General features: G+C 35.0%; 1 protein-coding gene across 1 annotated transcript; it reads left to right on the top strand.

Moving 5' to 3' along the window:
• On the top strand, positions 1-27970 carry LOC110462511 (glutamate receptor ionotropic, NMDA 1-like). Its single transcript, XM_021516483.1, has 13 exons — positions 1-1072; positions 11834-11977; positions 12402-12752; positions 14188-14378; positions 14883-15065; positions 16002-16118; positions 17848-18024; positions 20805-20896; positions 21934-22024; positions 22882-23209; positions 23553-23770; positions 24846-25111; positions 26764-27970. Exons 1-13 carry the CDS (start codon positions 970-972, stop codon positions 27056-27058), a joined length of 2556 nt encoding a protein of 851 aa, XP_021372158.1. The 5' UTR covers positions 1-969; the 3' UTR covers positions 27059-27970.
• Positions 27971-27980: the final 10 nt, after the last annotated feature.

Here is a 27980-nt window from a genome sequence, read left to right on the forward strand (position 1 = left end):
GATTATTCAACGTTAACTGCAATCGGATGTTGCTAAAATCAAACTTCAATGAAAAAGGACAATTCTCTATGCACGTGTACAATGTTAAAGTGATGGTAAAAAACCTCCATTAGCTCGATTTGTATGCGGGTCTCTAGGGTTGTCATGTTTTAAATTTTAATCAGTGTAACATGGGTAACCATTCGTCGAAGTGGACGTCCTGAACATTCTACAGTCTACAAACACATACAATACAGTACATTGTCGTATGAGGATGATGTATTTTGGGTCGATTTACTGCTGCGTTCAAATAGCGGAGTGTTTTAAGGATAGCTTTATTATCGAAATAAACACCGGAATTAGAGGGACTCTTAATCTAATCGAGAAAAATCAAAAGCCCTCATGCTGTTACCTGCAAGTCCTTGGAGCCGTTTATATGGATTTTCCAGCTTCATTTCCAAGAAAATATTATTTCATGGAGAGACATACCGCTGAAACCTAGGATGACAGGAAACCAGTTAATGTATAATGTACAGGAGTTAACGATGCTATATACCCGCTAACGAAACTATGTACTACGAATAATTGCTGTTTGTGTAACATAAAATCATGACGGTGTTGCTATGACTGATAGAAAAAGGTTATAGTTTAATCATCCAGTACATTGAATATTCCCTACTGCGCTATCACATTAGATTATATTAGAGAATTGACATTTTTGTATTGACCGATTGACCTTCTGCGTTGAAGAAATACTCGCGGCGTTTGTTAAATAACTGATGTCACATTTACTACAATTGCCATATGTGTTACTTGCTATGCATATCGGAAAGAACCCCAGCGTACAATGATGGAAATATGATGGCGCTAAATGTGTTAATCTCAAATGATAAGCCACAGAAATTCGGAGATGGAAGAAAAAAGTGTACTGTTGGTCATCATACATATTCGTACATAGTGAGTTGATGTAATGGTTTTAACTTAGTTATCATGGAAAGTGTACATGTTTATGCGTTTTACGTCATTTTAAAACTTCTTATATTTTTCACCGACATTTGTTCATCCAAGCAGCAAACAGCCATTTTGGATATTGGTAAGTAGACAATACTACTCTATATAGTTGTATTTTCCTAACTCTGGCAATGATTGTTAATGATGAATGCTTGATTCTTTTTGATAGATATCCACATTGATTTATAATCAGAAAGCAGTGTGCCTTACGGTAGTCATATGCTAAACTACCAAGGTTTTGTCTTGCTGCATGCCATCTTCTTTAATGTTTTGGTTAGAATTAAAGGTTTCAGAAATTCAAGAATACAAATCGTTTTCATTAACTTGGTGTGTAAATGCTATCAAAAACTATATTTTTGTTATAAATGATTCTTAATAAAAAGTAAAAATGTTTCAAAAAAGTATTGAAAATGCCGATGTACCAGTAACCAGAGGTTCCAATACTTACTTGAAGGCTTATTGTAATGGACATGAACACGATGTCTCACAACATGGTCTTTTACCAGTGGAAGAATATATAATTGAACATCCACCATTAGGTCTGTCCATATTATTGTCGTGACAACAACTTTGAACGGCTGAATTTACATGAATTCAGACAATAGCTTTGAATGGCTGAATATATTTCAAAAGGCATTCATTCTGATACCATGTAACACGACTAAAGGTTTCGTCAAATTTGATATTTTAAAGGGCCAAACAAAACGTTCTAAATATTTGCAATTCTTCTTAGTACTATTACTGAAAACAAGAATTGTTTACAAAACTGTATACATATACCTGCTTGAGTCATAACTGGACAATCTCTATTGTGCTATCGTCGGCTAGATTCAGCCCAACAACAACAACATTGTTCTTTACAGTTCAGAAACAATACATTGTAGTCATATAGTCATATCAGTCAGGAAAACAAAAATAGACACTTACACATGTAAAACACAATGGTGAGAGGTTAAACCCTGCAGATTCAAACTTATTTCATCTAATAAATCTTAACTCTCGGACAAATGTATTGTTCGGTTTATTTTACTTGGATAGGGTCCCTCCCATTAAGGATGTACCTCTATTTGTGAAAAGTATGCGTATATGCGGGAGGTGGCATGTTTGTTGTATTTGCCGCCTTCCAACAGCGCGTACATGAAATACCATACCGATGACACCAAGCACTCTATTACAATGGATCACACTTTACTGACAATGAGTGAAATAATTGCTGCGATTACAAGAATTACCATGAATGCTGAATGTAAAGCTGGGAACAACAACTACATGTTTGACTAACCTTTGTATGTTTCGTGATCGTTACTGATGTGGACTGATGGCGGACAAACTTAAAAACAACACAGGGCTTACAAAGTTGGAGGTTTATGAAGGGTATTGACAAGTTTATTATTACAATCACGATTTCATCGATAAATATGTTGTTTTAGCTCACCTGGCACGAAGGAGCAAGTGAGTTTATGTCGTGGCGCAACCGGCGTCATTTTTTTTACATCTAGTAAATATAGCAGTAATATAGTAAGAATATTCTTCGCTAATGAGCAAAACAAATTTTCCCTTTCATGTGCACATCTAGGGTAATAGAAGATGTGACTTAAATCTTAAAGTAAAATGCATGGACAACCAATAGGGTTTTCAGCCAGATGATCCTGAAATTAATATGAACCTAGCTTAGTACCATTATATGACTAATGACCATACAATGGCTGTAACTAGGTAATTATCTGTAACCAGGTGATTACTGTGACCACAGGTATGTTACTACAATGTCTATGGAATGACTAAACTAGGTATATGTAAACGTTAAGGATAGTGAATGAAAATGAAACGGTAAGCTCTACTATATGGATTGGCGAGGACTAGGTAACCATAACGATTATGCGATGACTATGTTTTATATATATGACTAGGAAACGACTGAACATGTAAGGACAATGAGTAATTACTAGTTATAACTATGAGCGAGTTATGCTTATGAGTACGTTATTTATGAGTATGAGTAAGTAAGTAGGTTATTTTTATGAGTAAGAAATTACTATGACAAAAAGTGACCTTCACCTGGTAATGAAAAAGAGTAGGTACTTGGTGGTGCAAGTCTCAGTGACAAGTCTTTCAAAACCTCTTTACAACCTATCAATATTCAAAACAATAATTATAATTTCAAACCGGCGTGATGCAGTATGCTTAATACATTTGATAGTTGACGTTTTAGCATTGTCTGAAGTGTTAATGGTGAAGATATTTTGATAAATATATGTATTATGCTCAACTACTTGTCGACTTAAAACAAACTAGTTGTGGTGTGGTACTTCAATCGGTAGCGCCTACTCTGCTTGTAACTATTGATCGTTATTTGTCACACACATAGTTTGTGATACGATACACACTTTACATTTCGTCGCACGCGAACGATTCGGAACGGCGAACTTGATTATTATTGGTAATCAAATATTCTGCAAACACTAGATAACGGAATTAATACAACTTTCCAATGAACGCATCCGTTATCAACCAAAATAGGTGCATTCTTTAATTACCTGTGTTTACCTGTTTCATGTAAATATCCCTTTTCAGTATTAATATTGTAATAACAAGTTCTTTTCAAACAATATGTTATGGCTATTGTGATATGAAACGTTTTTGCCGCAATGAATAATTTGCGATTAAGATCTAGACAGACTATTTTTTATTGCTGCTTTAACATGTTTGTTTATAATCATTTCCCTATGGAGTTAGTATAAGACAGGACGCGATATAGCGAGGCAGATAAGTGGAAATCATTTGATACGAAATAGATACGATTGACGATAAATAACGAAGAAAGAAATTATTACAATATTTATTTTAAATAGTGATTTTTTAATACGAAACAAATACGACTGCATGAGAAATAATCCCTTTAAATAACGAAGAAGGGAACATATATTTTATTTGTTTGTTTGCAGATATCTAGGGTAAACAAGAAAAGTGTGCCGTGCATTTTTCTTTAAATTCAACAATATTTTTTTTTATTATATAACTAAGATGGTCCTTCAATTTATCTGAATTCAGCTTACTGTCATCATTTCGACTATTAACTAGCGAATAACTTTGACAGTGAAGAAATAAGTTTGCATGAAAAACAATCACTAGATATAAAAAATGACAAATTATTTTTTTTGATGCAAAAATCATAAAAAATATATATGGCCATTTCGTCCATTTAAGATTAATCAGTTGAAAAACATACAATGTAAAGGCATATATTTAAAACGTAATTGGTAGAACTGAAAGAAAAAGAAATTATACAAAATGTAGAAATACAGCGCAAGAGAACGGTTCATGCATAACGTCCAAAACCCTTTATAACGTAACAGCTTTATCAATGGTGCATCAGATTACTTTCTCAGTTTCGGGCAAGGTAGTCGTATTCCAAGAACAATCCATGTCGGGAAGTTGACAAGATACAATGTTTTCTTGGCGCACTTTAGCATCAATGAACAAATCCTTAACGGTATAGCCATACGTTTTAGTGGCAGCTGTCGGTGAACTTCTAACTAGCAAAAGTCAATTTTCGCTTTATTCACCCGACGTCTTTTTAATACAATTACAGGCATTTATTCTGAATCAATGCTTTCTTCCAAATAACATTATTGATTACTCATGAAGGTTTTTTCTTTTTACTGATGTCGTACTTAGTGCGATTTTCAATTTTCCCTGCGGTACACTCTTGCGTGCAAATTCTAATTAAACATGTTTTTGTTTTTTTTCAAATCCAACTGTTAACATATATCATTAGTTTAACGTATCATGATACTTATTATTCTTGTCTGCGATGAATTGTGTTACTTCAAAGCGACGGTATTACGTTATTAGTGGAATACGACTCACTGACATTGTGTTGTCAGTCGACAGCGTTGGAATGTGCCTCCTTACTTATCACTGAAAGGCACGGATATTTCACTGAATGGAACAGCTCCTCAGTACCTACAGGAGCTTGTTACCCTGTATCAGCCGTCAAGATCACTGCGGTCGCCGTCAGAATCTTTGTTGTGTGTATTGTGACCTACGGAAACAGATGCTTTGGGAGGGTTTTGGCTACGTTGTGGAATAGCTTACCATCTGCTATTAGGAAGTCGAATACCCTGGCCAAGTTCAAGAGGGACATAAAAACTCACCTCTTCACGACTACATTTTAGAATCTTTGCAAAGACTTCATGTAAATACCACCCTTTAATTTGTTCAATTATGTGCACATTGCTTGTTAACTCTATGAAAGAGATTGCAAGCCTTTGTTGTTTGTTTTCACAATCATAACCATTACTATTATCCATATGTTGTAAAGCGCCTTAGAGTAATTTTACAAATTATATAGGGCGCTATATACATGTTGTATATTATCATTTATTATTATTTCGGTACAAACTGTATTTATCAACGGTTTCCAAAAAGATAGAACTGACCCCTCTGGCCGCTTGCTTTAGATCATGTCATTATCAACTACGTTAACTTTCGTTAAGAGATATATATTTTTAGTATCTACTCGATGTTCGTGGTGTCATTTGACTTAATTGCCCAGTTATTGGTACAGTCATATCTGGTCTAGAAGAGACAATTTAAAAAATTAATATACAACAAAAGGAAACTAAATTGAAAACGGTTAAAACTGCATACATCAAATAATCATACACAACAAAACATGTATGTCTTAAAATGTCACATTCGAAAATTGTTGACAATTTTTTGTACATAATAATGCTTCCAAATCGGGCATATATATTATAAAAGTCCAGGTTCAGACCGGTTTACAGTAGAATTTTTCAAAATGTTTTTGGAAACAGCTATGACATTTTGTGGTAAGATCAATATAATATGGGTTTAGTATCAACAAAATATCAGTAACACAGAGGCAGGGAATCATAACGTGTTTATCAAAGCGAGATAAGCCAAGGCAATACTTGAAAAAATGGAGTCCTATTTCACTTCTGAATACAATTTATAAAATTGCTCCAGGTTCAGTTGCGACTAGAATGAAAAAAGTATTAGATAAATTTATAAATATAGATCAGTCTGGCTTTATTAAAGGTAGGTATATTGGTGAAAATACCAGGATTATATACGATATTATGCACTATGCTGAAGAAAATGATATTCCAGGTATGTTACTGACTGTTGATTTTGAATAAGGCTTTGATTCGGTTAGTTGGGAATTTATTGAAAAAGTGCTTGAATTTTTTATTTTTGACTAAAACGTTAAAGGGTCCTGATCGCAGCTGTTTTAAAGTTATGAATCAAAGAACAAATCCCTTACGGTGTGGCCAGATCCAGCGTCAATTTCTATATCATTATTATATCAATTTTTCATAAAGCGTACCCGAAAGAAAAGTTATTACATTCTGTGTGTTTGGACCCAGTGGAGAAAGTTACATATAATTCTGCATAACACAGGTGACTGACCATATTGCGTATTGATACAATAGCAGGCCGCACTACTTAATGCAATTCTAATTTGTTTACCGTCCGCACTAAAGCCGCCTTCAGAGCAGGGCTAGTATTATATAAATGTTGATGGACTCTAATTGCATTCAGGTTATAATGAGAAGTTGAAAATCAATATAAATAACAACGTCTTCTACAAATTATATTATAAAAATGGACCTTCATTATGAGTGTTTCGTTGCCATTCCATTAATGGACCTCAAACGCAATTTTCATATTTTCCGGCGAAAACTTTCGTTGCCTCCATATAAACATGTAAATAAATAAATATTTTCTATTCATTTTAACACTATTAAATCAAAGGCGCTTAAAGGTAATGAATTAAAATAAATCAGCATTTATGTGATCATAACAACATTGGGTTCCTCTCCAGAAAAGCAATCTTGTTATGACCTCATGATTAGAGTCCCTTTCCGTAACACAAATCATCGTGAAGCTATTTGGATAGTCAAATTAATAATTAATTTTCACTAAGAGTGCAGACGTCCAGATACAGGTGCAAGGGCGGGAGAATAAACACATCGAATAATGACAGCTCTTTTTTAACATGGTGAAAACGGGAAAGACATTGACAAAAAGCATCAGCACAATGTGCTTCATAACCATGTCCGATCTCGGTATAAATCATTATGATATGACAGGAATTTAAACACAAATTCTGGTTGGACATACAATGACGCCGTTGTGGTTTTGCCTCTTGTGTAGGAAACGAGACATTTAGCGCCTATCAAATCAAAGGTACCTTGTACGATGAATCGAGTAGAATTAATAACACAACATGATCAACATGTCATTTCCAAGGCCGAATCAAACCTAAATGTGGAAGTTGTTATTCTCTGTTTAACGTTCAGCACTTAGAGTAAAGGCAACAACAGGTTTATTCGTTGTCAGTTTAATGTGGCCTGGTTGAATACTGCGTTCGGGGCTAGGTTTTGTTTAGTTTAATTTTGTTTAACGTTATTAACTGCTACGGGTTTTTGTTTTTGTTTTTTGTTTGACGGCCCATCGACAATGTGAGACATTTCGGGCCAACAACGCTGTAAAAAGTGACATTCACGGATATGAACACATCGAACCAAAACTTAATAGCTTAAAATATGTAAAGGGTTAAAGAAATACATCAATATCGAACAAATTGGCTGCACAATATATCATATTTTATTGTAAAGATCAATAGAGTGTAAACAGTCATATATTAATTGCACAGAAACTGTATCGAGTAATCTTTTCATAGACGGTACATCATAAAATCTGTCACGTAATTGTTTGAAATCAGCGCATTTAATCATAAAGTATTTTACTGTAAATGGTTGATCGCATGCATGACCATAAGGCAGGTCTTCCTTACGCAAAGTGTAGCCATGTATGATGTAGGTATGGCCTATGCGCAGTCGCAAGAGTACAATTTTCTCTCAGCGGTGTGCTCTACTAGTTGCACATGAACCAACATTAGGTTGAATTGCAAATAACTTGATGTTTAATTCTTCAGGCCATTTATTTTGGCAATTCGTTTTAATAAAATTGATTATACAAGGTTAAAAATTAAAAAAATGGCAGTTTAATATCTTTTGGTTTTAGATTAAGCGCTGGTTTAGCAGCTTTTTCTACCTTCTCATTTGTGTTTATTCCGACATGACCTGGTATCCAAATTAAGATCATTTAAGGACGTACCTCCATGTGTGAAGTGTATGCGTGATTGATGTGTGTATGCAGGAGACAAGGTATCCTGATGTGCTTACCTCATTCTCTTTTTTCACACCTATACAATTTGATTCAGCATTTGTTTTTGTCGACCATTTGTTGACCCTAATGACCTTTCATATGTTGATGGGCCGTTCAACATTAATAATAATAATAACAATTGTGATAGCGCGGATCTGATGCCGACTTTATAGTGCTATATCACTGAAATATCATGCCGAATGCACTAAGCACAACATTCCGCCCGGTCACATTAAACTGACAACGGGTGAACCAGTTGTTGCAATTCTCCTTCATGATGAACGTTAAGCAGGAATAACAACTACCATTTTTAAGGACTTTGGTATGTCCCGGCCTAGGGAAAGAACCCATTGTNTTATGCAAGGGGTTCCCGACATTAGTCGCCTCCTACGAAACATGCAGTGGGTAACAGCAGGTGTATTCTTTTCCCGATCCTCCACCTGCATGAGTAACATTCGGGGCCTTTGACATGGTATTTCATCGAGGAAGCACTCAAATGTCGGCATCAGATAAACTTTATCACAAGAAGGCAAATACATAAACCTAGCCTGTAATTACACACAACAAGTCGAATAAAAAGGAGACTGAACTGTTTCAGTGTGCAGTTTTGACGGAATGCTACACGAAACTCATGACAAATTCATATGAGGATTTTCCGATTTATTTTGTGTCCAATTCTGGTCGATTTTTCACATGAAATTGATACTATTTGCTCTTTCAGGTAAAACGGAACTGGTTATTTAACATGACTGTGTTTATTCTGACTGTGTATATTGTACCACTATTGAGAATAACGACATACATTTGAACTGCCAATGCATAAACGACTTCACAGTCAGAGAGTGCCGAGATTAAAGCGTCCCTGTTGTTTTCATTTTTTTAATTATTTCAACTGAACTGCGTTCAAGAAATAAATAATGCTCGACGTTATGATACCTCGTAAAGTTATTTTTTCCCCCGAGGATAAGTTGGGTTTACAAGACGAAACTCGAGTGAAACTTATTTGTCGAGGGGAAAACAAAGAATCATCGTGTTTCCAAACGCAGGAATAATAATACATTAGTATACTGACATAGAACAATAATAAAACAGTGAAGATAATCAAAACTAAAGCGCCGTTTTTGATGTTCCCTTACGCGACTCGCGCAGGTGTGGTAACCGTTGATTATTGTTCAAAATATGTTCTTAATAAGGGAAATATTACGATGGGGACGCAAACGCATGAAGGGAACACGAGGTTTTGATATCTTCGTCATGCGATCAATATAATCCAATCAGACACGCTGTTACATAGATGAAGTATAATAATAATGTATATAGGCATACTCATATCCCCTGTTAATTAAAAGTGCCACTAATACCAGATTCGTTCCCAACCCATCCAGTCGTACAACAATAAAACAAATGAAGCATCAAGTTTGGTACTGTTCGTGCGATATTAAAATGAATAATGGCAATGTATTTACATTTGATATCGACGTATAATATTCAAATATATAGCATTTACTATGAATGATAATTAACTGAATAGCAGAGAATAGGCTACATTACATACACGTTATAAATACAAAAGAATGATAAATGATTGATTTTGTCGATAATTTGGGGAACAAAATGTTTAGGTGCACGTCTTCTTTTTCATAATTCGAAAATTATTTTCTATTTAGTAAATATGATCTCAAATTGGAATTAAGCTATTTAGACAGTGCGTTAGCCATAACTTTAGTTGATCACTTTATTTATTTCACAGCTAACCAGTCACGTAACATAACTACTACTGTAAGTGATTCCAGAATGTATATATAATGCTGGCGTAGACGGGTATCGACTACATGCTAGTGTTTTGACCATACAATCTGTACCAAAATAGAAAGAGAATGTATAATTTAAAGCGTTTGCTTATATGACACAGCAGTGACGCAAGCCCTTGAAAAGGCCAGTCACAGGCAAAATTGTGAGAGGCCTGATTACTCAGCACAATCCGCAATACAGTAGAAACGTTGCTATATCGATGTGTAAATTTCGGGGATCTAAGTTTTTCGATCCCATGGTTCACTTTGTTATCTTAGCGAAAGTATACTCAAGTTTGTACAGCTATGTTATCTTGAAGTGAATATTTGTTTGTGAAAGATCAAATATCCTGCATAAGTGATCGCATATTCTGCGGCCAAATCCTAATCTTTCAGGAGGACCTTTTTCACGTTGGCACAAACACATCTTTTTCTAAGGAAAGATTGATTTCAAAGGCTGAATACATAAAATAAAAGGTAAAAAAAACAGTAAATGAAAATATGTTTGTCAAAATTTGTTATAAACTGTTTATCAAATATCTATAACACTTTTNTATAATCCAATCAGACACGCTGTTACATAGATGAAGTATAATAATATTGCGATTAATAGACTATTTCAGATTCAATATATCAAACATCTTGAGTTAAGCGATAGTAAAAGAACGTACCAAAACTGGAGTAAGGCACCACGACAACCGCTCAGGTGGACACGTGGTGTTCCGGAAAACTTTTCTGGAACACACGCCATCTGAAATATGATTCTGTCCTTGGGAGCTGAAATTTCTTTTGAAATACTTCAGAAGCAAACCAGATTGTTAAGAAGTTTATTCACTTAATGTTCTATTGTCTATTTGGAAATGGCCATGAATCCGTTGATACATTTACGTTGATACATTAACGATTAATATATTTGTGTAAATATCATATTTCTAGATAACAACGTAACTAACAACAATACTGTGTTTCAAACACTGCGCGTTTTTATTTGACATTGTTCGTGCATTTTATTGTGATTTTTACACCTTAGATGGGGACTAGGCTTATTGTATCCCACTGCATGTCGGGACCCCTGCGGATTTAGTGGATTTCTGCTTTGTCTTCTGCTCAGGGAACATGAAATAAAAACCACAATGTATTTGCTGCCCAATACAACTCTTGGGAACTATATATTTTTCTCCCCCTTTCATTTTTCTACTCCTTCGGTTCAGTGGCGCTCCCTAGGTGTATTCAAATGACCTTAGCTATTGCGATGATGTTTAACCCAAACAAACAAACAAAATCGACATTCACACTAAATGGATGACAAATGACGTTAAAAACAAAATACTAACTCAACATCGCATATCAAGTAAAAACGAAACATTTGCATATACTTTATGGCTACCCAAGCATCTTTAGATGTTATTGTTTTACAATGGGAAATGAAACAATATTAACCGAAGTATGCATTTTGTAACACAAATGTAACCAACTTAATTCAATAGCCTTTCTTTTTATAAAGGCATAACAGCAACCTCAAGGGAATGGTTTGTTGTATCAGTAGATTGAAGTATATAGTTTTATGCAAAATTACACATGCTTACATTAAACGAAGCAAACATTGTCCTTCTCGATATTCTTGTAACCAATCATATACTGCCAATCATTTATAATAGAATTCACCATTTCTTCAACAAATGTGTGAATAATTATCTATTGTAAAATGTTTCTTGCCATAAAAGTGTGATTACCTATATACAGTATGAAATATACGATGTTGCGTTCGGTATCCCATTCGCTTCATTTTACGGTTATTATTACATATACCAGTACTACAGTGTATTCAAAGGTCTTTTCTAACATCACTATAGGTGTAATAGCTGATGGGTGCTCACACAACAATGCTGAATATAATCAAACGTTGACATCGACCTCAGTCTGGGACGAGTCTCTTGCTGTCCGGCTCCATTGGATTTATCTGGAGAGCAAAGAGAGCTATCAGGTCTTACGAACAGGTAGGCTTACCAACAAACCAAATCTGAAGACTGCGATATATACCAAATGTAAACCTCCATGCTGCCTTTGTAACAAGTTCTAATTTAGGTTATTAAAAATATTAGACTGAGCAATTCATCAACATATCCCGCCTCCCGTACACATACACACAAGCACGAAAACAAAACACACACAGAAACATCTTCTTAAGTCTAATTACCAAACCAAATAAACAACGTACTTTAAGTTCAATGGGCCCTTTGGTTATAACATTACAATACTCATCACAATCATATGAAACCATTGTGGTACTAAAGGCCGCTGATATTCCGTCAGTATTTATATTTCATCGATTTATTTCTTTTTTCATTCTGATAATTGATTTTCCCAACCGTTAATCAAATGAATTTATCACAGTAAACCAATATCGTGTTTGCTTTATAGTAATGGAATTCCGACGTGTCGGCATGGACTCCATTTTACTCGCGGTTGACCTACAATACCTTGGTGGTTTGACAAAACAACTGATTAACGATAATATCCCGGTGCTAGCCCTTGGTAGAATCAACAGGGTCCCAGTGCCTGATGTAAACGGTGACAACGACTGCCGATCTTCTTTCCCGCCTCCGGAAACAGCTAATTCACAGGATGAATGTTTACCTCCGGTCGATAGCGTAGAACACATGTCCACGCTCCAACACAACCACAGTTTGTCTTACCTGGATTCTAATATCATCGCAGTGCTCCATCATCTCAGATGGACAACCCAAATTATCCTGTATGAAAAAGCAATAGGTATATATTTCTGTTTTTAACTAAGGAATTTTTCAACAAGATGTTGGTTATACAAATGTATGTGTGTTGGAAAACTAGTAACCCCAGGGCGGATTTAATTAACGTGAAGATTGCTTGTTAAACAGTTTTCATCCATTTTGACTATTTTCAATTTACGAGCTGTATTTGGCTAATGCTGAGTTGTAGGTGTTCGAGACTTAACAAGACGCAAAGACAAATGAACTGTTAAATGACATACGCAAAAAAACGAATTCTGCTATGACATAACGTACATGTACATGTAGAGAGACGAACGTGCTTGGCAATTTCCGTAAGCAAAATACACAACATGATAATTATAATATTGAAAATTATTATAATTATAATTAAATGCTTAACGGCCCATCAACACAAGATAGGTCATTAGGGCCAACAAACAGTCGACAAAAAACCAATGCAAAATAAAAACATCAAACAAACTTAAAGGTTAAAAGACAAACGTCGATTTGAATATTGAAAGTAGCTATGATGACTCAAATTTTAATAAAAAGAAGACAAACAGCTTTCAGATAGCCTAAAATTGAAGAGACAGTTATGTTCTCGAAAAGAGGTTTAAGAAATGTAATGTTATTATAGAAATTGTCTCGGGTTGACATAAAGTCGACACAACCTAATAAGAAGTGATTTACTGTAAATGGTTCCTGACACGCTTTGCATTGAGGCTCGACATCACGTTTAAGTAAATAGCAATGGGTAATGTATGAATGATCCATCCGAAGATGGGAAAGGAAAACCTCGTCTCGGCGCCTCTTTCTGTAGCTAGGATGCCATTCACCGATTTGAGGTTTAATAGAATGTAATTTGTTATCTACGCATTGATTCCTATTATTTTGCCACTGTGATCTTAGAAATGCTGTTATAAGTGGTTTAAAATCAGTAAAATGAAGTTTAAAGACAAAACAATGGCCAAAAACCTAATGAAACATGACACAAAAACAACGATTGAATGTTCTACAAAACTGTAAGTAATAGCAATATGCTAAAATCAACATTCTCTAATCTGTAAGAAATGTTTATATCAAGTATACATCAATTGTATCTCCGTACCCCCCTTTTTTATATAAAACTGTTTAATAGATAATCTCTAATGTGTTTCCTCAGGTACTATTTAGTAAGCACATCAGGGTTCAGTTGTTTAAAAGATGATTAAAGCTTAATCAGTGACTAGCGCAAATTTTATTTTTTCCGTGTACACAACAATTTTATTGAGTGAAACATCTCCACACAGAAAATTTTCAGTAGAGTAAAATAACATGTACACTTTACCTTGTATATTGACTGAATTATTAGAGGTTAGAATTGCCGTGAAACAGTGATTAAGCGATTCATCTTACGAATTACTGAACCCAGATTATAATGAAATGCTGAATAAAAAACACTTCTATTCAAATCCTAGAGTTTTATGTGGATAGAATCATCCGGGTATTATCCAATGAGGGTCGTTTTGTGGTTGCTTACGAGGTAGGCACGATGAATCAGGATCAGGTACAGGTACTGCTGGAGACGCTAGACGGACCTAGTGGTGACCACAAAATCAACATAACCATCATGGGACATACTACATGTGTTGAACACGTATTGTTTACAGTAAGTGTTTTGTGAGTGTATTTCTTATAAATAGACCACGGCGATACACCTTTTTATGTGTTTTGTATTAATTCAGGAAAGTGGAATTGTTGCTGACTCATTTCATCTCAAAACCATACCTATGCGTTTCAATATTTATTTTCACAATTACCATATTGCAACCTTGCTATTTCGTCATTATGTAACGCTACATAGACGTTTGAAAAAACGTTTCTGGAATATTCTGAGTCCATCGAAAACAAATCAACGTACCTTCGGTTATAACAATATCAAATTTGTTTGAGACACTACAACATATATTTAACAGACAGGACTGCCTACGTTTGCAAAAATCGAATCAAGAACATACAAAATACAATGTACCATACATTCGCATATTTACCAATTCCATTCATAAAAGTGTTCAAGCATTTCAATTTCAGTTAACATGCGATTCCCTGCGTTTATATGTATGCTTGTATCAGGGGCAACATCTTTGCCTACATGTCTTTGATTTTCATACAGGCGGGTCAGTACGTCAGGAATAACCAGAGACGGTCGTCACTAAGTATACGCTCTCTTTGGCTGGTTTTCCTGCTGCAGGATGATAACAATCTCTATCGAATACAGGAATACGCTGCGAATATCGACAACGTGGCTGTCATCCTTCTCCCAACCTTCTTCGTCGGCACCGATAAAAACAACGGGGTAAGCTGAGAACCCACACTACAAAATCGTGAAAAATCGTCCAGATGATTTGCCGTTTAAAATCGATCTTTTCCTTACTGGTTGAAAAACCATTGCCCATTCGTAAAATCACGTCACAATGGCAGCTGGCAGATTTCATATGGACAGATTTAGAAATGAGTTATGTACAAAGTAACCTTTAAAAACAAAATACCTTAGTTTGTTTACGGCCTATCCGACAATTGACGTCATTTAGGACAAAAATAGACTTCAAAGAGAAAGTCGTTTACAAAAAGAAATACACTGTACATCAAACTTAAAATAAAAAGGTAAAAAGGTGAAATAGAGTGACAAATTCATCAGAAACAAACTATTTAATTTTAAAAAAGTTCACCCGCATTAAGTGTCTTATCATATCATCCGGTATCTTTGTAAAACGACAGTTACCAATAACTCTTTAAAAAGCATTCCGTTCCTGTCTTTACTTTAATTCTTATTTACAATTAAATGCCTATATCCGGGTACATCGAAGTCGCATAATATGCTGTAGCTCAATCAAGGTAAACATTGACGTATTTGAACAAGCTACACTTAGCATTACATGTCACATGTTTTTCTGTTTCTTTTTAACAGCTTGCGGTATAATTTCATTCAATCATAGCTTGTATTGAACTGTTAACTGCAGACACGTGTACATTAAGTCACAGGTTGAAATCTGCATAATATTTGTTTGGTCCAGGTAGATTGTTTTTTATCCATGCCCTAAAATGCTATCGGTCCAAGCAGCAAAGAACAAATATGTATGTATGGAACTACTATCTGATTGGGAATAAGAAATAATCAGCGTATCGAAAATACAGTGTATGCTTGTCAGCTCTTTCCAAAATATCCATCTGCAGTTCAGACATGTTTTATCGATTTATATAAACATATTTATTTTATTTATTTTTGTTACAGACTACAGACATACTTCAACTCGTTAGAAAAGCGCTGTTTAACATCGGTTCAAATTCCACAATGACAACGATGAATAAATCCGATATGAATTATTTGATTCTTGAGCTTTTACAATCGGTGAGTCATGTATTGAATTTTGAAGTAGATAAAATGCAACGTATATCGATTGGGTAATTGTTAAACGTCCAAATAACAGAAAAGGTAAATTTAAGGACGTCCCCTACGTTTGTGANGGGGGGGATTTAACACTGACAGCTAACGTACTTTAATTTCTATATAAAAAGAAAACATATTGTGACATATTTCAATTAATCTGTTCTGCAAATTGTTAGCTCAACTACAGCAGTTTTGATTCATTAGTAATCAATGGAGAGGTGATTGATATTGTTTTAGTTAAGAAAGGTAACTTTGGAAGTGTTATGGAAGAATACTGTCTCGTGGAAATCTTTTCCTAGTTAATTTGCGTTTCTTTTAGGAACATAAGAACAGTGTTGATTTTTGGTGCATGGAATTCCGTATATGTAAAAGAATACACGCCGATACATGTTTAGGTTGTAAAATAAAAGGTGAATAATTCATATTGGTGATTTAATCAAACTTTGTAATGGTTCATATTAGAAACGATTGTTTGTAGGTTATGCGTGTGTACGTATTACTATATACTTAGTTATGTATGTAGATAGAGGGTCGAAAGGTAGTAATTTCAAATGATCGTGTACTATACATAGCCTTACAATGCATATTAAAAAGATACACAAAATTACACGCAGTTAAAATTGAGACAGGACTGGGAACAGTTTTCCTTCTTAAACACTTTTGTGTTATGAAAAATTAACACTTTGTTTATCAAATAGTCTGATGAGTATTCTTTTGAGGAAATACTTAACCAAAAGTGTGAAGGCTGATTATTAGATTTATTGCGTGGCAGTTTACTAATTGATATAAATATTTAAATATCTGTCTCATGACATGCTGAGTAAACCAGTATTGTCCTCTACTTTCATTACACGATATTTGTGCCATGTTCATAAAAACTGCGATGCTTTACATTCATATTTATAGTATAGGCAATTTTTTCTGGACAGACAATTAATAATTCCCTACAAATGCAATCTAGAGGCAACAGTCATTTAATTGCACGTGTTTCGTTTCCGATTTATTGAATGTATCGCCATTACACTCCTGAAAAACTACACGTCACAATTGTTGTTAATCGATTGATTCAAATACATTAAAACTGATTTGAAACGAGCTTAAATTAATAATTATAAAATTGCGTTATATCCGAATCACGTATTATTACATGTATTTTATAACAATTTTAGACAATTGGTGAGTTTCGAATTCTGAATGTCGATCAATAAGTCAATTTATAAACAAAGTATTTTTTATTATTTAGATTGTTAAGTTGTCAGAAAAAAATAAAAAGTGAGTTTACCTAACATCTGTTTGATATAAATTAAAATATGGAATTGTTGTAAAAAAAAAAGTATAATTAGAAGCTCGTGTCCATTAATTTAACATCCCGTGCAGGTTCGGGACATGAATAGGCCTGCTGTATCCCATTGCTTGATCGTAAGAGGCAACAAAGGTGCAGAGTCGGGCGTGATCTCTTCCTTGTTTTCAATAAGGGACACTCCCAGAAAGAAAAGAATAGACCTACTATATCCAACTATGAGTATCAACATTGGTTTCTTAGTAGAGAAAAAAATTATCAAAAAAAAGACGAATTTAGGAGCCCGACATTGGTCGCCTTCAACAACATGAAGTGGGAAATAGCAGGCCTTTTGTTTCACCGAAACTGAAGCTGAGTTTTCTGATATTACAATATCACCCTTCTTTGCAGGAACTACAGGGGTGTCACTGGTCTCCTGTACAGACTCTTATGTTCACTGTCGGCGGACGCGGCTGGAGTCACGTTGGCTACGTCGACACAATGGGACGAACTGCTTTCCACGCAGAGATATTTCCAAACACAAGGTTCGGCTTCAACCATCGCAAATTCGCAGTATCTACTCTAGAGGTAAGTCATTCTTTACAATCATCGCAGATGTGAACGCTACAATTTAAGTTGAGCTCTCCTTTCACTCTCATAGACAGTGTCTCTAACTGAAAAAGGTTTTGGCTACGACGATTTGGTTACAATTTCACATTGAGTGTTCATAATTGCATAGTCAAACTTTGTCGGATTTGACTGTGTCAGTCTCTAATGTATATCCTGGCTAAAGTCGTGATATTTTTTTTCAATACTTTGTAGATACCTCTTTTAAAATATTAATATATAACTATCTGCTAGTTGAAATATTAATTGAGGATTTAAAAACAGAAGCGGGCGTTTTTGTGTGCATTATACGAGTTATACCTACAGTATGTACTCTGCAAGTTCATATATCCTTTCTTTATATATAAGGCATTTCATAAATGAAAGAAAAAGGAAGCGTCTAGCGCTGAGATTTACTCGATATTCAGAATCACATCCTGTTTTGTAACACCGTGTCCATATAACGTAGGAATTATGGTTTATTCTGATAGTATACAAATAAATTGTAGGTCATTTGGTAACTTGCTGTTAGGAATAATTTATAGATCATTTGGCAGCTTGCTGTTTAACATGTCCTGTGTTGATCTCAGGTTAAATTGAAATATTTGTATTTTATGATTGCTTAATATTGATAACCATATGAAGGTAACCGAAGTAAATTCGACCGATGAATGCTGAATGCAATCAAAAATTATTAATATAATCACCCCCATGTAGAAAAGTTTATTTTGATAAGGTTAAACATTCCTTCGACACAAGAGAGTCATTTTGGTACTAAAGCGTCAGAACGAAACTGAAAAGTCTTGGTACATTTGAAAAGCAACTATACGGTTTAAATTGATACAATGTGAATATACCATTAGCACGAGTTGTGTAAACGCTATACTATATTATAGACACCTATTCCATGTGTATGCGTGACAGTAGCTCTCACGTGAACTGGATCTAACAACCCTTTCATTTGTTGTTCGATGAAACAAGTATCACGAACATGTTCAATATCACTGCAGTTGACCATAACATGTTCTTTTAACTTTACTATCCATAAAAAGTCCATCCTGGTTTTATTTCAACAACACAACACAAGCATCAGCTGTAATACATTATGTTTTATATACTTTTGATTGCTTTGCAACATAGTGGATAACTTATCATGGATCGAGCGAATTAATTGGCATTCGAAAAATCATCAATAATCAGACACAGTTGTCGAGTAATAATTACAATGACGGAGTGGTTGATTTAAGACCTCCAGTACCAATTCAAAATTTTTCCAAATGGGTTTTCGATTTTACGTTTCTACACACGATGGTACTGAATTCGAATCTATTAAACGCGTGGCAAACATGCAACAATATTTGCATTTGTATTGATATATTAAATCCCTTATAAAGATGGCAATCCTCGTCGATCTGACACCGTTATGTAAACGCATTTGATTTTCAGGCAGACACAATATCCCGTATCAAAGAGAGTAAAAGATGTGCGCAAAGCAAATTCATTCACATTGATTAGACGCCATTATGCAAACACATTATTCAGAATAAAAATGCAAAGTCAGGCAAATACTTTAAAATATTATATCAACACTTGCAGTAGGAATAGATCATGCATTGCTTTTTTATAACTTATTTATTCATGTTTAGCCTCTCCAGTGTTTTTAGTACATGTATATGGGACGTTTCTTGGTCAGTACCATCTATTTATTAGATTTGAGTGTATTTATAACCTTATAGTATAACAACACGGATAATGTAAAGCTAATTGTAATCAGAGAGGAAATCAATCGACTTGTAATAGTGTTAACGGTGCTTACTTGGGCTGTTGAATCAGTGTTGTGCTTCAGTTGACCTGGCAAACATTCGACGTTAATACAACGACACTTCCATAGATAAGTTTATAACATGAGGGATTAAACATTGAGTAGTTTCGCATGATGCGTAATGGTTTGAATGCCATTAATATCCATTGATTAAATGAGGTAAATAAACGATGTATTTAACAGAGGGGCAGATCAACAAATGTTCGATTGGAAAGTAGACTGTCAGCACAGAAAGTGTACACAAATACAAATTTAACATGGTTTCTTTTCTTTTTTGTGATTAATTCCATAGCGCCTTCAAACATGATTTTATCCTTGCAATTGCAACTTGATTTGATTTATCTAAGATACATATTGCTCCATGATTTCTCTTTTCATAGCTTTTACAAGGCTTAATGTAATGTTTTTTCGTTACGTTGAGTTGTGTCCTTTTCCCGCGTACGGACACAAATTTTTACGACGCCAACAACTGATAAAGGCAACGTTTACTTGTGTCAACCAATGCTGCTGAGAGCTGCCCGAACCTATATATGAGTTGATGTGGGAACATCTATTACTGGATTGGCTTAATTGCTGTAAACAATACCTTAATTTGAATAAGTTCACGCCATTTGTTTAATGGCCTCGTGTTGAACCCGAACTATCACCTTCGACCTTTACAAACATTATATACAATACAGTTTGTTAAAACATGTATGTTGATGCTATTTTTGACAGTAGTCCGGTAAACAGGTTCGTGATATCTGTTGCAATGTATCACTTACACTATTCGTACAATACAGGTACAGTACTAGATTGTAACATTTTCCCCAAATTAAACATTTTACATGCCTTAGATATGTGTAATACTTTTTGAGTTTCTTTTTGATGTTTTACAACCAGTACGACCTTCTTGCGTCAAGGGTTTGTTAAGCCTGTTCTGTATTTTGTTTTATTTTAGTGGGCACCGTTCGTCATTGCCTCTCCGAATAACACATACACTGGGCTGTGTTTTGACCTGCTTGATCATTTGGCATCCAGCCTGAATTTTACGTAAGTACTTCTCTTTGAAAATGATGCATATGTTAATATATCAATGACGCCTGGCTTGTGACCGAAGGGTTGCGGGTTCGAGTCACAGTGTTGTAGCTTTAAGCAAGATACTTTACTCCGCTTGTCCCAGTCTACTCTGCTGTCAATACGTATGTGGTTGTGCAGTGTTAGAAATCATGAATGCTAGCTGTGAGCGCCGAAATGGCAGCCCCAGCTGTATGCTCCCCAGGGAGTTGAGAAATATATTAGCTGGTTGTAAAGTCCCTATAACCACGGATAATAATTTTTGAACCGCTATGGGACGACCTACAAACTATGTTGTGATAAAGCGGTATATAAGAACCTCGAATTATTATTATTATATGTCAGTGAACATATATTTATGACAAAATGTAGTTTTATAGCAGTACTGCAGTTGTAGCTAATATGTATAATACAATGTGTGAAGTTAGAATCTTTGTATATCTCATTTACGAATAATGACAGTTGTATGGAGCTAAATCTTAACCAATCTTAATCTTAATCATTGACATTGATGACGTAACTACGTTCGCAGAACTGGGGTTGACATGCGAGTCTTGGTTATCACCTGGGTATTGCTTTATGCCTAACAAAACATGATCTAATCATTGCATGGTGTCAACATAAACAATGTACATATCTTCAATTTTTACATTGCCAAAAAAACAAACACGAAGAATTTTGTCAAATTGTCACGGAAAATCTTCATTTTCATATTTATGTATCTAATATATTTAAATCGAAATTGTGCTATGTAGCTGGTATCACGGAAGAAGAGGGACAACTCCACATCACAAAAATGTCATCTTACACATGCTGTATTTAGAGTGTGTAAATAAAAGGATAAATGCTATGTAAAGCTCACTTTTTCACAGCAAAGTTGTTTACTTTTTCAGTTATTTATATATATGTATTGGCGTGTTAAGAACTCGTATAAGTGTCGTAGTACACTAGGGATGGTAGGTGCGATATTCATTAAGCTCGAAATCATTTACAAATGTCGTACTTAATTTCAGATTTGAGATTGACAGACCACCAGATGGACAATGGGGGGTGATTAATGCTAACGGCACATGGACAGGCATGGTTGGACAACTAGCCGAAGCAGTAAGCACGGTTTTACGGTCGTCTCTACAAAAGGGAGTAATTAGTCAAATTACCAGTTGAAAAATGGCAGTCTGCGGACAATCGGACGATTAATCAGTCTAGAAAGGAAACGCATACAGTAAATCTACAAAACATAAAAAATAAGGATCACGGAGTGCAGTTCAATAACAATTAGATGATAAATGTTAAACGGTGATGAAATGTTATAACAATATGATGAAGAACCATACTATAACTATTAAAACAATGCATCTCCATCACACACGCAGACATACACACACAGGGAGATATTAGCCAGGTATCATTAGCCTAGTTATTAGCGCCTGATAAGGCAGCTCCTGAGAATTCCTCATAATTGTATTGATAAATGTAAATGCTAATTGTACTGATTGTAAAAATTGTATATCTACAATGAATTGTAAAGCGCTTTAGAGTGGCTTATTCTAGCTAGATAGGGCGCTATATCAATGTTGAATATTATCATTATTATCATTATTTACTTATGTTGTAAAAGGAAAACGTAAGGGAAAATAAAACAAAACTTACACAATCGGAGACCGTATACAGATTTTCTCATGGTACTAGCACACGAGACTTTGTCATGTGTCTTATTTTTTTATCCCCTTTTTTAAAAATTTCTTTCAATTTGTCCAGACTGTGATTCGTAATGTTTCCCTGCTTTGATGACAGTGTAAGGTATTAATATTTTACATCACTACGCTGTTGTTTGCAATATGATATTAACAAACTATTTTTTTCTCTCCAGTATTTGACATCTGATATTAAGTATACAACTCATGACCCCGGGGCTAACGTTATCTTGATGTATAAAGTATTTGATTCCTTGTTAATTGCAGGAAATTGACATAGTGGTTGCACCCCTATCAACACAAGCCAAGCGTGAAAAAGTGATGGACTTCACCTACTCATTTTATATAGATTATACTACCATTCTTATGAAAAAGAAAGACCCAACTACTACCAAATGGCGGACTCTTATAGATCCGTTCAGTGAGGAGCTCCTTTTATGTGTATTAATTTCACTTCCGGTGATGTCTATGCTGCTTTTCCTTTTTGAGCGATTCAGCCCGTTTTATGTTGGCGATGAAGAAAGGGAAGGACAAAGTGGCTTACATACCTATCAGGATGCATTTTGGTATATGTATGGTGCACTGCTCACACAAGGTATAAGCATGTCATTTGAACAAAATTGTTCTGAGTTTTCGAAAGTGTTTAAGGTGTCCTGGTAGAATAATGGAATAACGTTTCTTATGGTCATGTGTTAAAAAGTAGAAAAAATGCCTTTTTACATGGTCTTTGATCAAACTATATTCAATCATTGAAACCAAGTTATTGCTAATTTTATAGCTCCGAGTCTTCATGTACAACTTCCATGTATTTATGCCAAATGGTGTAAGTTTAATCAGTTTGAATTTCGATTTTTGATTTCTTAGTTTAGGTACTCTCGTTATTATTAAACTAACTGTTTTCCTCATATCTGTATACATACCAATCATCGTGTTTGCAGGAGGAGAACATCTCCCACGGTCTCAGACTGGGCGTACCCTGCTTAGCTCCTGGTGGTTATTCTGTATCATCATGATGGCTACATATAGCGGTAACCTTATCGCATTCCTGACTGTCAACAAGGACAAGCCCCCGTTTTCTACAGTGGCTGGTATGCTACAGCAGGACCACTACCGCTGGGGCACCATAGGTGGCAGCTCTTGGATCACTGCCTTTAACGTAAATACACTTGTCATGAAGGTCGTTATATGAATACGCTGATTACGAGGGCTGCAAAGTTTTAAAAAAACTTATCACAAGGCGCAGTGTTAATATATCGATCACTTTTGGGCTTCTAATACATTTCATTTTTCGTTACCGGAAATATACTGCACCGTGCTAAATACATCTAACTACATTTCCACACAGATTTTACGGTTGACAGACGAATCACACAGATTACAAACGTCGTCAGTTGAAAAATAGTGATAACAAAGGTCGATAAAGTAAAAGCAAATGGAAGATAAAAAGTTCATTAAAAATACTCATCAAAGGTAACGCACACAGCCACATCCTGATTATGCTATTTCAATACTCAGCTTCAATGTGCCGTTTGAATGGGGAATAAGGTTGGTATTCATGGCTAAAGCGCGATCGGGATAGGACAACTTCCTTCCTGTGTTCTGTTTCTACTTGTTGCACATACTCACATTAGGTTGAACAGCAAATAATGTCTTTATATTTTTAAATCATAAGTGCTACCAACTGGTTTTAATAAAACTCTTTAAACGGCTTAACATAAGTGTAAACTGTTATTCGATGATATGTTCTACTATGTTCACATTCTTTTTGTTGTGTAAAAAAACAGTCATCTGATTATCGAATCATTTATGTAAAATATATTGATCACAGAGTCTAAAATGTAAAATCAATACTGATCGCCGAGTCAAGAATTGAAGAAAATCCGTATACTGCTATTTTCATGCTTAACACTGATTCCGATCATATACAAAATGCCAATTTAAATACCTTTTAAGTTGTAAATAAAGATAAAAAAAAACATATGCACAATACATCTAAAATTAACCTTCCCTTAAAAACTTTCATTTTTTTGGCAAAACAAACATTCATTAAGGAAGTTGACTTGGTAAACATAATAATACCTGCTGTCTTTGCTAGTACTGCAATAGAGTGCATGATGCCTAGTAAAGTGTCATATAATAATGATATTTTTCGATTTTGGCAAAAACATTTGTAGCAATATTATTAAAAACACTCAATTGTGGGCATTTATTGCTTCCTTTGTGGTTTACAGGAGACCCAAGCCCCTGATTTGATGAAGGTATGGGCCGGAATGTTGGAATTCAATGCTTCTGACAACAGCATATTGAGTTCACAGTCCAGTGAACACTTTAAGAAGGTGCTCGGAGGAGGATATGCATACATTGGAGATAAAACTCAAATGGAAATAAAGATGGCTGAAGAATGTTCCCTTCTAATATCGGACGACGAATTTATGCCCTTGCAATACGCTCTAGGCCTTCCAAATTTTTCACCTTACACAAAAATGTTTTCTGACGAGTAAGTAAAAAAAAACCTAAAACTATTGTTAAATATATCATATCAGTACATCAAGTGTTTTGCTACATGTGCTAAGGGTTAAAACAAAGAAATTATGTAAAGGTTTACTGCGGTATCAATTACTATTAATAACTTACCTCGGTGTTAACGTAACACATGTTCTCAACATTTATATACATCATATCCTTTAACATGTTTTATTTACCTTAGGTGGCACTATTGACCTCTTTAACGAAAGGCCGTTACGAATCAAATACAATTAGATATATTCAACATTATCTTGAGGTTGTCAGCATATTCAAGGTGCTTTCAAAGAGCATGCTTTAGAATGGGCTAAATTATAGTTTCAGGCAGATACCGTTTCAATATGGCTTATGATACATGTTTGAATCTGTAGGCGGTGCAAGGTGGAGAGTCATGCTACCGGTCCTAGTTTAGTTGGTTTGGTTTTATTTTGTAACATCAAAGGTCATTTAAGGACGTGCCTCCACGTGTGATGTGTATGCCTACATGTGTGTATGTGTAATAGAGACAATATCTGTTGGTGTTTTAGCCTCCTTGTGATAGTGCGGATCTGATGCCGAATACATCTAGTAAAGCATCCTGCCCGGTCACATTTTACTGACAACGGGTGCACCAGTTGTTGTCATTACCCTAAATGCTGAACGTTAAGCAGGAAATAACAATTACCGTTTTAAATGACTTAGATATGTCCCGACCTGGAGACAGAACCCATCGCATTCCTCACTTAGGCGAACGTTCAACATTAAAGCCAAAAGTGAGATGTTGGCTAGCAAGGCGCTAGGAAACAAAAGTTAGTTTGTTGTAGAAAGAATTATAAGATCCCAAATATTGCAATGGGCGCAGCAGAATTATATTATATCCTAGTGTAGATGAAATGGCAAATAAAGTTGCCCTGAGGTGGACACATCATTCTTAGAGACTGTCCTACCATAACCTAACTTTTGCAATTATATAAAACCAAAAACCAAAGAAACAAACTTCCTTATACCCTTAACCACCATAATACCAATGGTAAAACAACGCCTCATTTTAATCAAATGCTGATGTCAAGTCAGATCTTAGAAGTGGACTTTTATTACATTGTAGCAATATCATTGATACTAAGATTGTTGTTATCTTTCAAACTGCATGTAAGTTGTTTTTATTATTTATGTGTCTTGGTTTTAACGTATTCATTCAACAGCAACAGTTATGCGGTCTGTTGTCTAATGTGACACTGACGTAGAGAAAAAAGCCAAGATTTAGAGAAAAAAGCCAAGATTCAAGTCCCAGGAGTCGCAATTAGAGTTGCAGATCAATTTTGTTTTTACTAAATTTATGATCCTTAGTTGTTTTTACTGTATCAACATGCCAGCCTTCTCTTTTTAAGTTGACATCCTTATACATTGAATTAAATTACACATAACACACTTGCAGGGTGTCTTTTTGCTTTGGTTAAAATTAAACTTTTATAGTTTTATATATTAATGCGTTATTATAACCTTATCACAAACCAGTTTTACATGGAATATTGCTTGAAATTGGAAATGTATTTGGTCATATTTGATACAAAATCATTGACTTTTTTATAAACACCGACTGAAACTAATCTGATATTTGACGTGTATCTTTATGTTTTTTTACATCAGATTACTGCACATACACGAGAGCGGATTACTACACATCTGGAAATCCCGTTGGTGGCCCCAGAGAAACTTCTGTGACGGCGAGTTGGTGACGTCAGCAAAGACTATAACGTTGATTGATGTGCAAAGTGCATTTTACCTGATTGGCATAGGACTGACTTTAGCCACGCTAATTATCATTATAGAAAAGGTTACGTTTTGGTACCAAACTAAGGTTACTAGTCGGAAATTCCAAAATGACTCCAAAGTTAATGAGTCCACGAATGTTACTATTAAATACATTGGCACGAATTCGTAACACTCTTCATTCAAAGAGTTTAGGTTATCGACATAAAAGGACATAAACTCTTAACTATTCTAAAGTGTTTACATTGTATTGGGTCAATAATGTATAATGCATTTGATGCATACTCTAAAGAATGCGTATATGATGATGGACTTCATTTTAGCTTTGACCGTTTGACTTTGAGTTCTAATGAATATTCATTCGGAGGGACATATTATGGTAGTGGTAATTGAAACATCATCAGGACATAATTGTACGTGTCCCCTACTCGTATACTTTCTGACCCTCCATCACCAGCTGGTGATCACGTTGACATTCTTCCGTATTCCGTCCTTAAACAATTATTGTTGTCGAATTTTTCCTGAACATGTACAAATGGATCTTTTTTATAACCATATGCAGTTTTCCTTAGGTCCATACTTTTGCATGCTTAATTTTATTGGAAAACAAGATTGGCTTACTGGAAGCCATCTTGAAATCCTACAGTTGTAGTTTGTTTTCGCTCTCATTTTAGAACTCCGCATGAAAATGTATTCTCAATTTAGTTGTAGTGTCAATTTTGGCTTTACATGTTTCAATGTGAGAAAATTATTAAAACGAAAACAAACAAGATGGCTGTCGGGCAACCTCGTTCGATTTTGACAGTTAAAATTGACAATAAGTATCGGACAGTCATTTCCAAAATTTGGCATGTATGATCCAGCTTGTCATTTGTTGTGTAAACGCAATTTTGAGAGTGATCGAGAAAACAAGATAGGCCCTAGCAGTCATGTTGTATTTTGACAATTTAAGTTAATAAGGACATTACGTTAGAAGAACAATCTCCAACCCGGCTGCATTATATTTTCATCAAAAGATGTCAACAGAACAATCGCTCCAAACGCTTAGAGAAAAAGTCAAAATTGCGTTTAACTAATAAGGATCCTGGAAGGTA

Source organism: Mizuhopecten yessoensis, unplaced genomic scaffold (genome assembly GCF_002113885.1).
Source record: "Mizuhopecten yessoensis strain PY_sf001 unplaced genomic scaffold, ASM211388v2 scaffold10797, whole genome shotgun sequence".
Taxonomy (NCBI): Eukaryota; Metazoa; Mollusca; class Bivalvia; order Pectinida; family Pectinidae; genus Mizuhopecten; species Mizuhopecten yessoensis.

Bases quoted from the DNA above. Each gene is read 5' to 3' on its own strand.
- LOC110462511 (XM_021516483.1), top strand. From the start codon at position 970: ATGGAAAGTGTACATGTTTATGCGTTTTACGTCATTTTAAAACTTCTT. The intron at 12,753-14,187 runs GTATATATTTCT...TTCAAATCCTAG, and splicing joins CCTGTATGAAAAAGCAATAG to AGTTTTATGTGGATAGAATC. The intron at 23,771-24,845 runs GTAAATACACTT...TGTGGTTTACAG, and splicing joins CTTGGATCACTGCCTTTAAC to GAGACCCAAGCCCCTGATTT.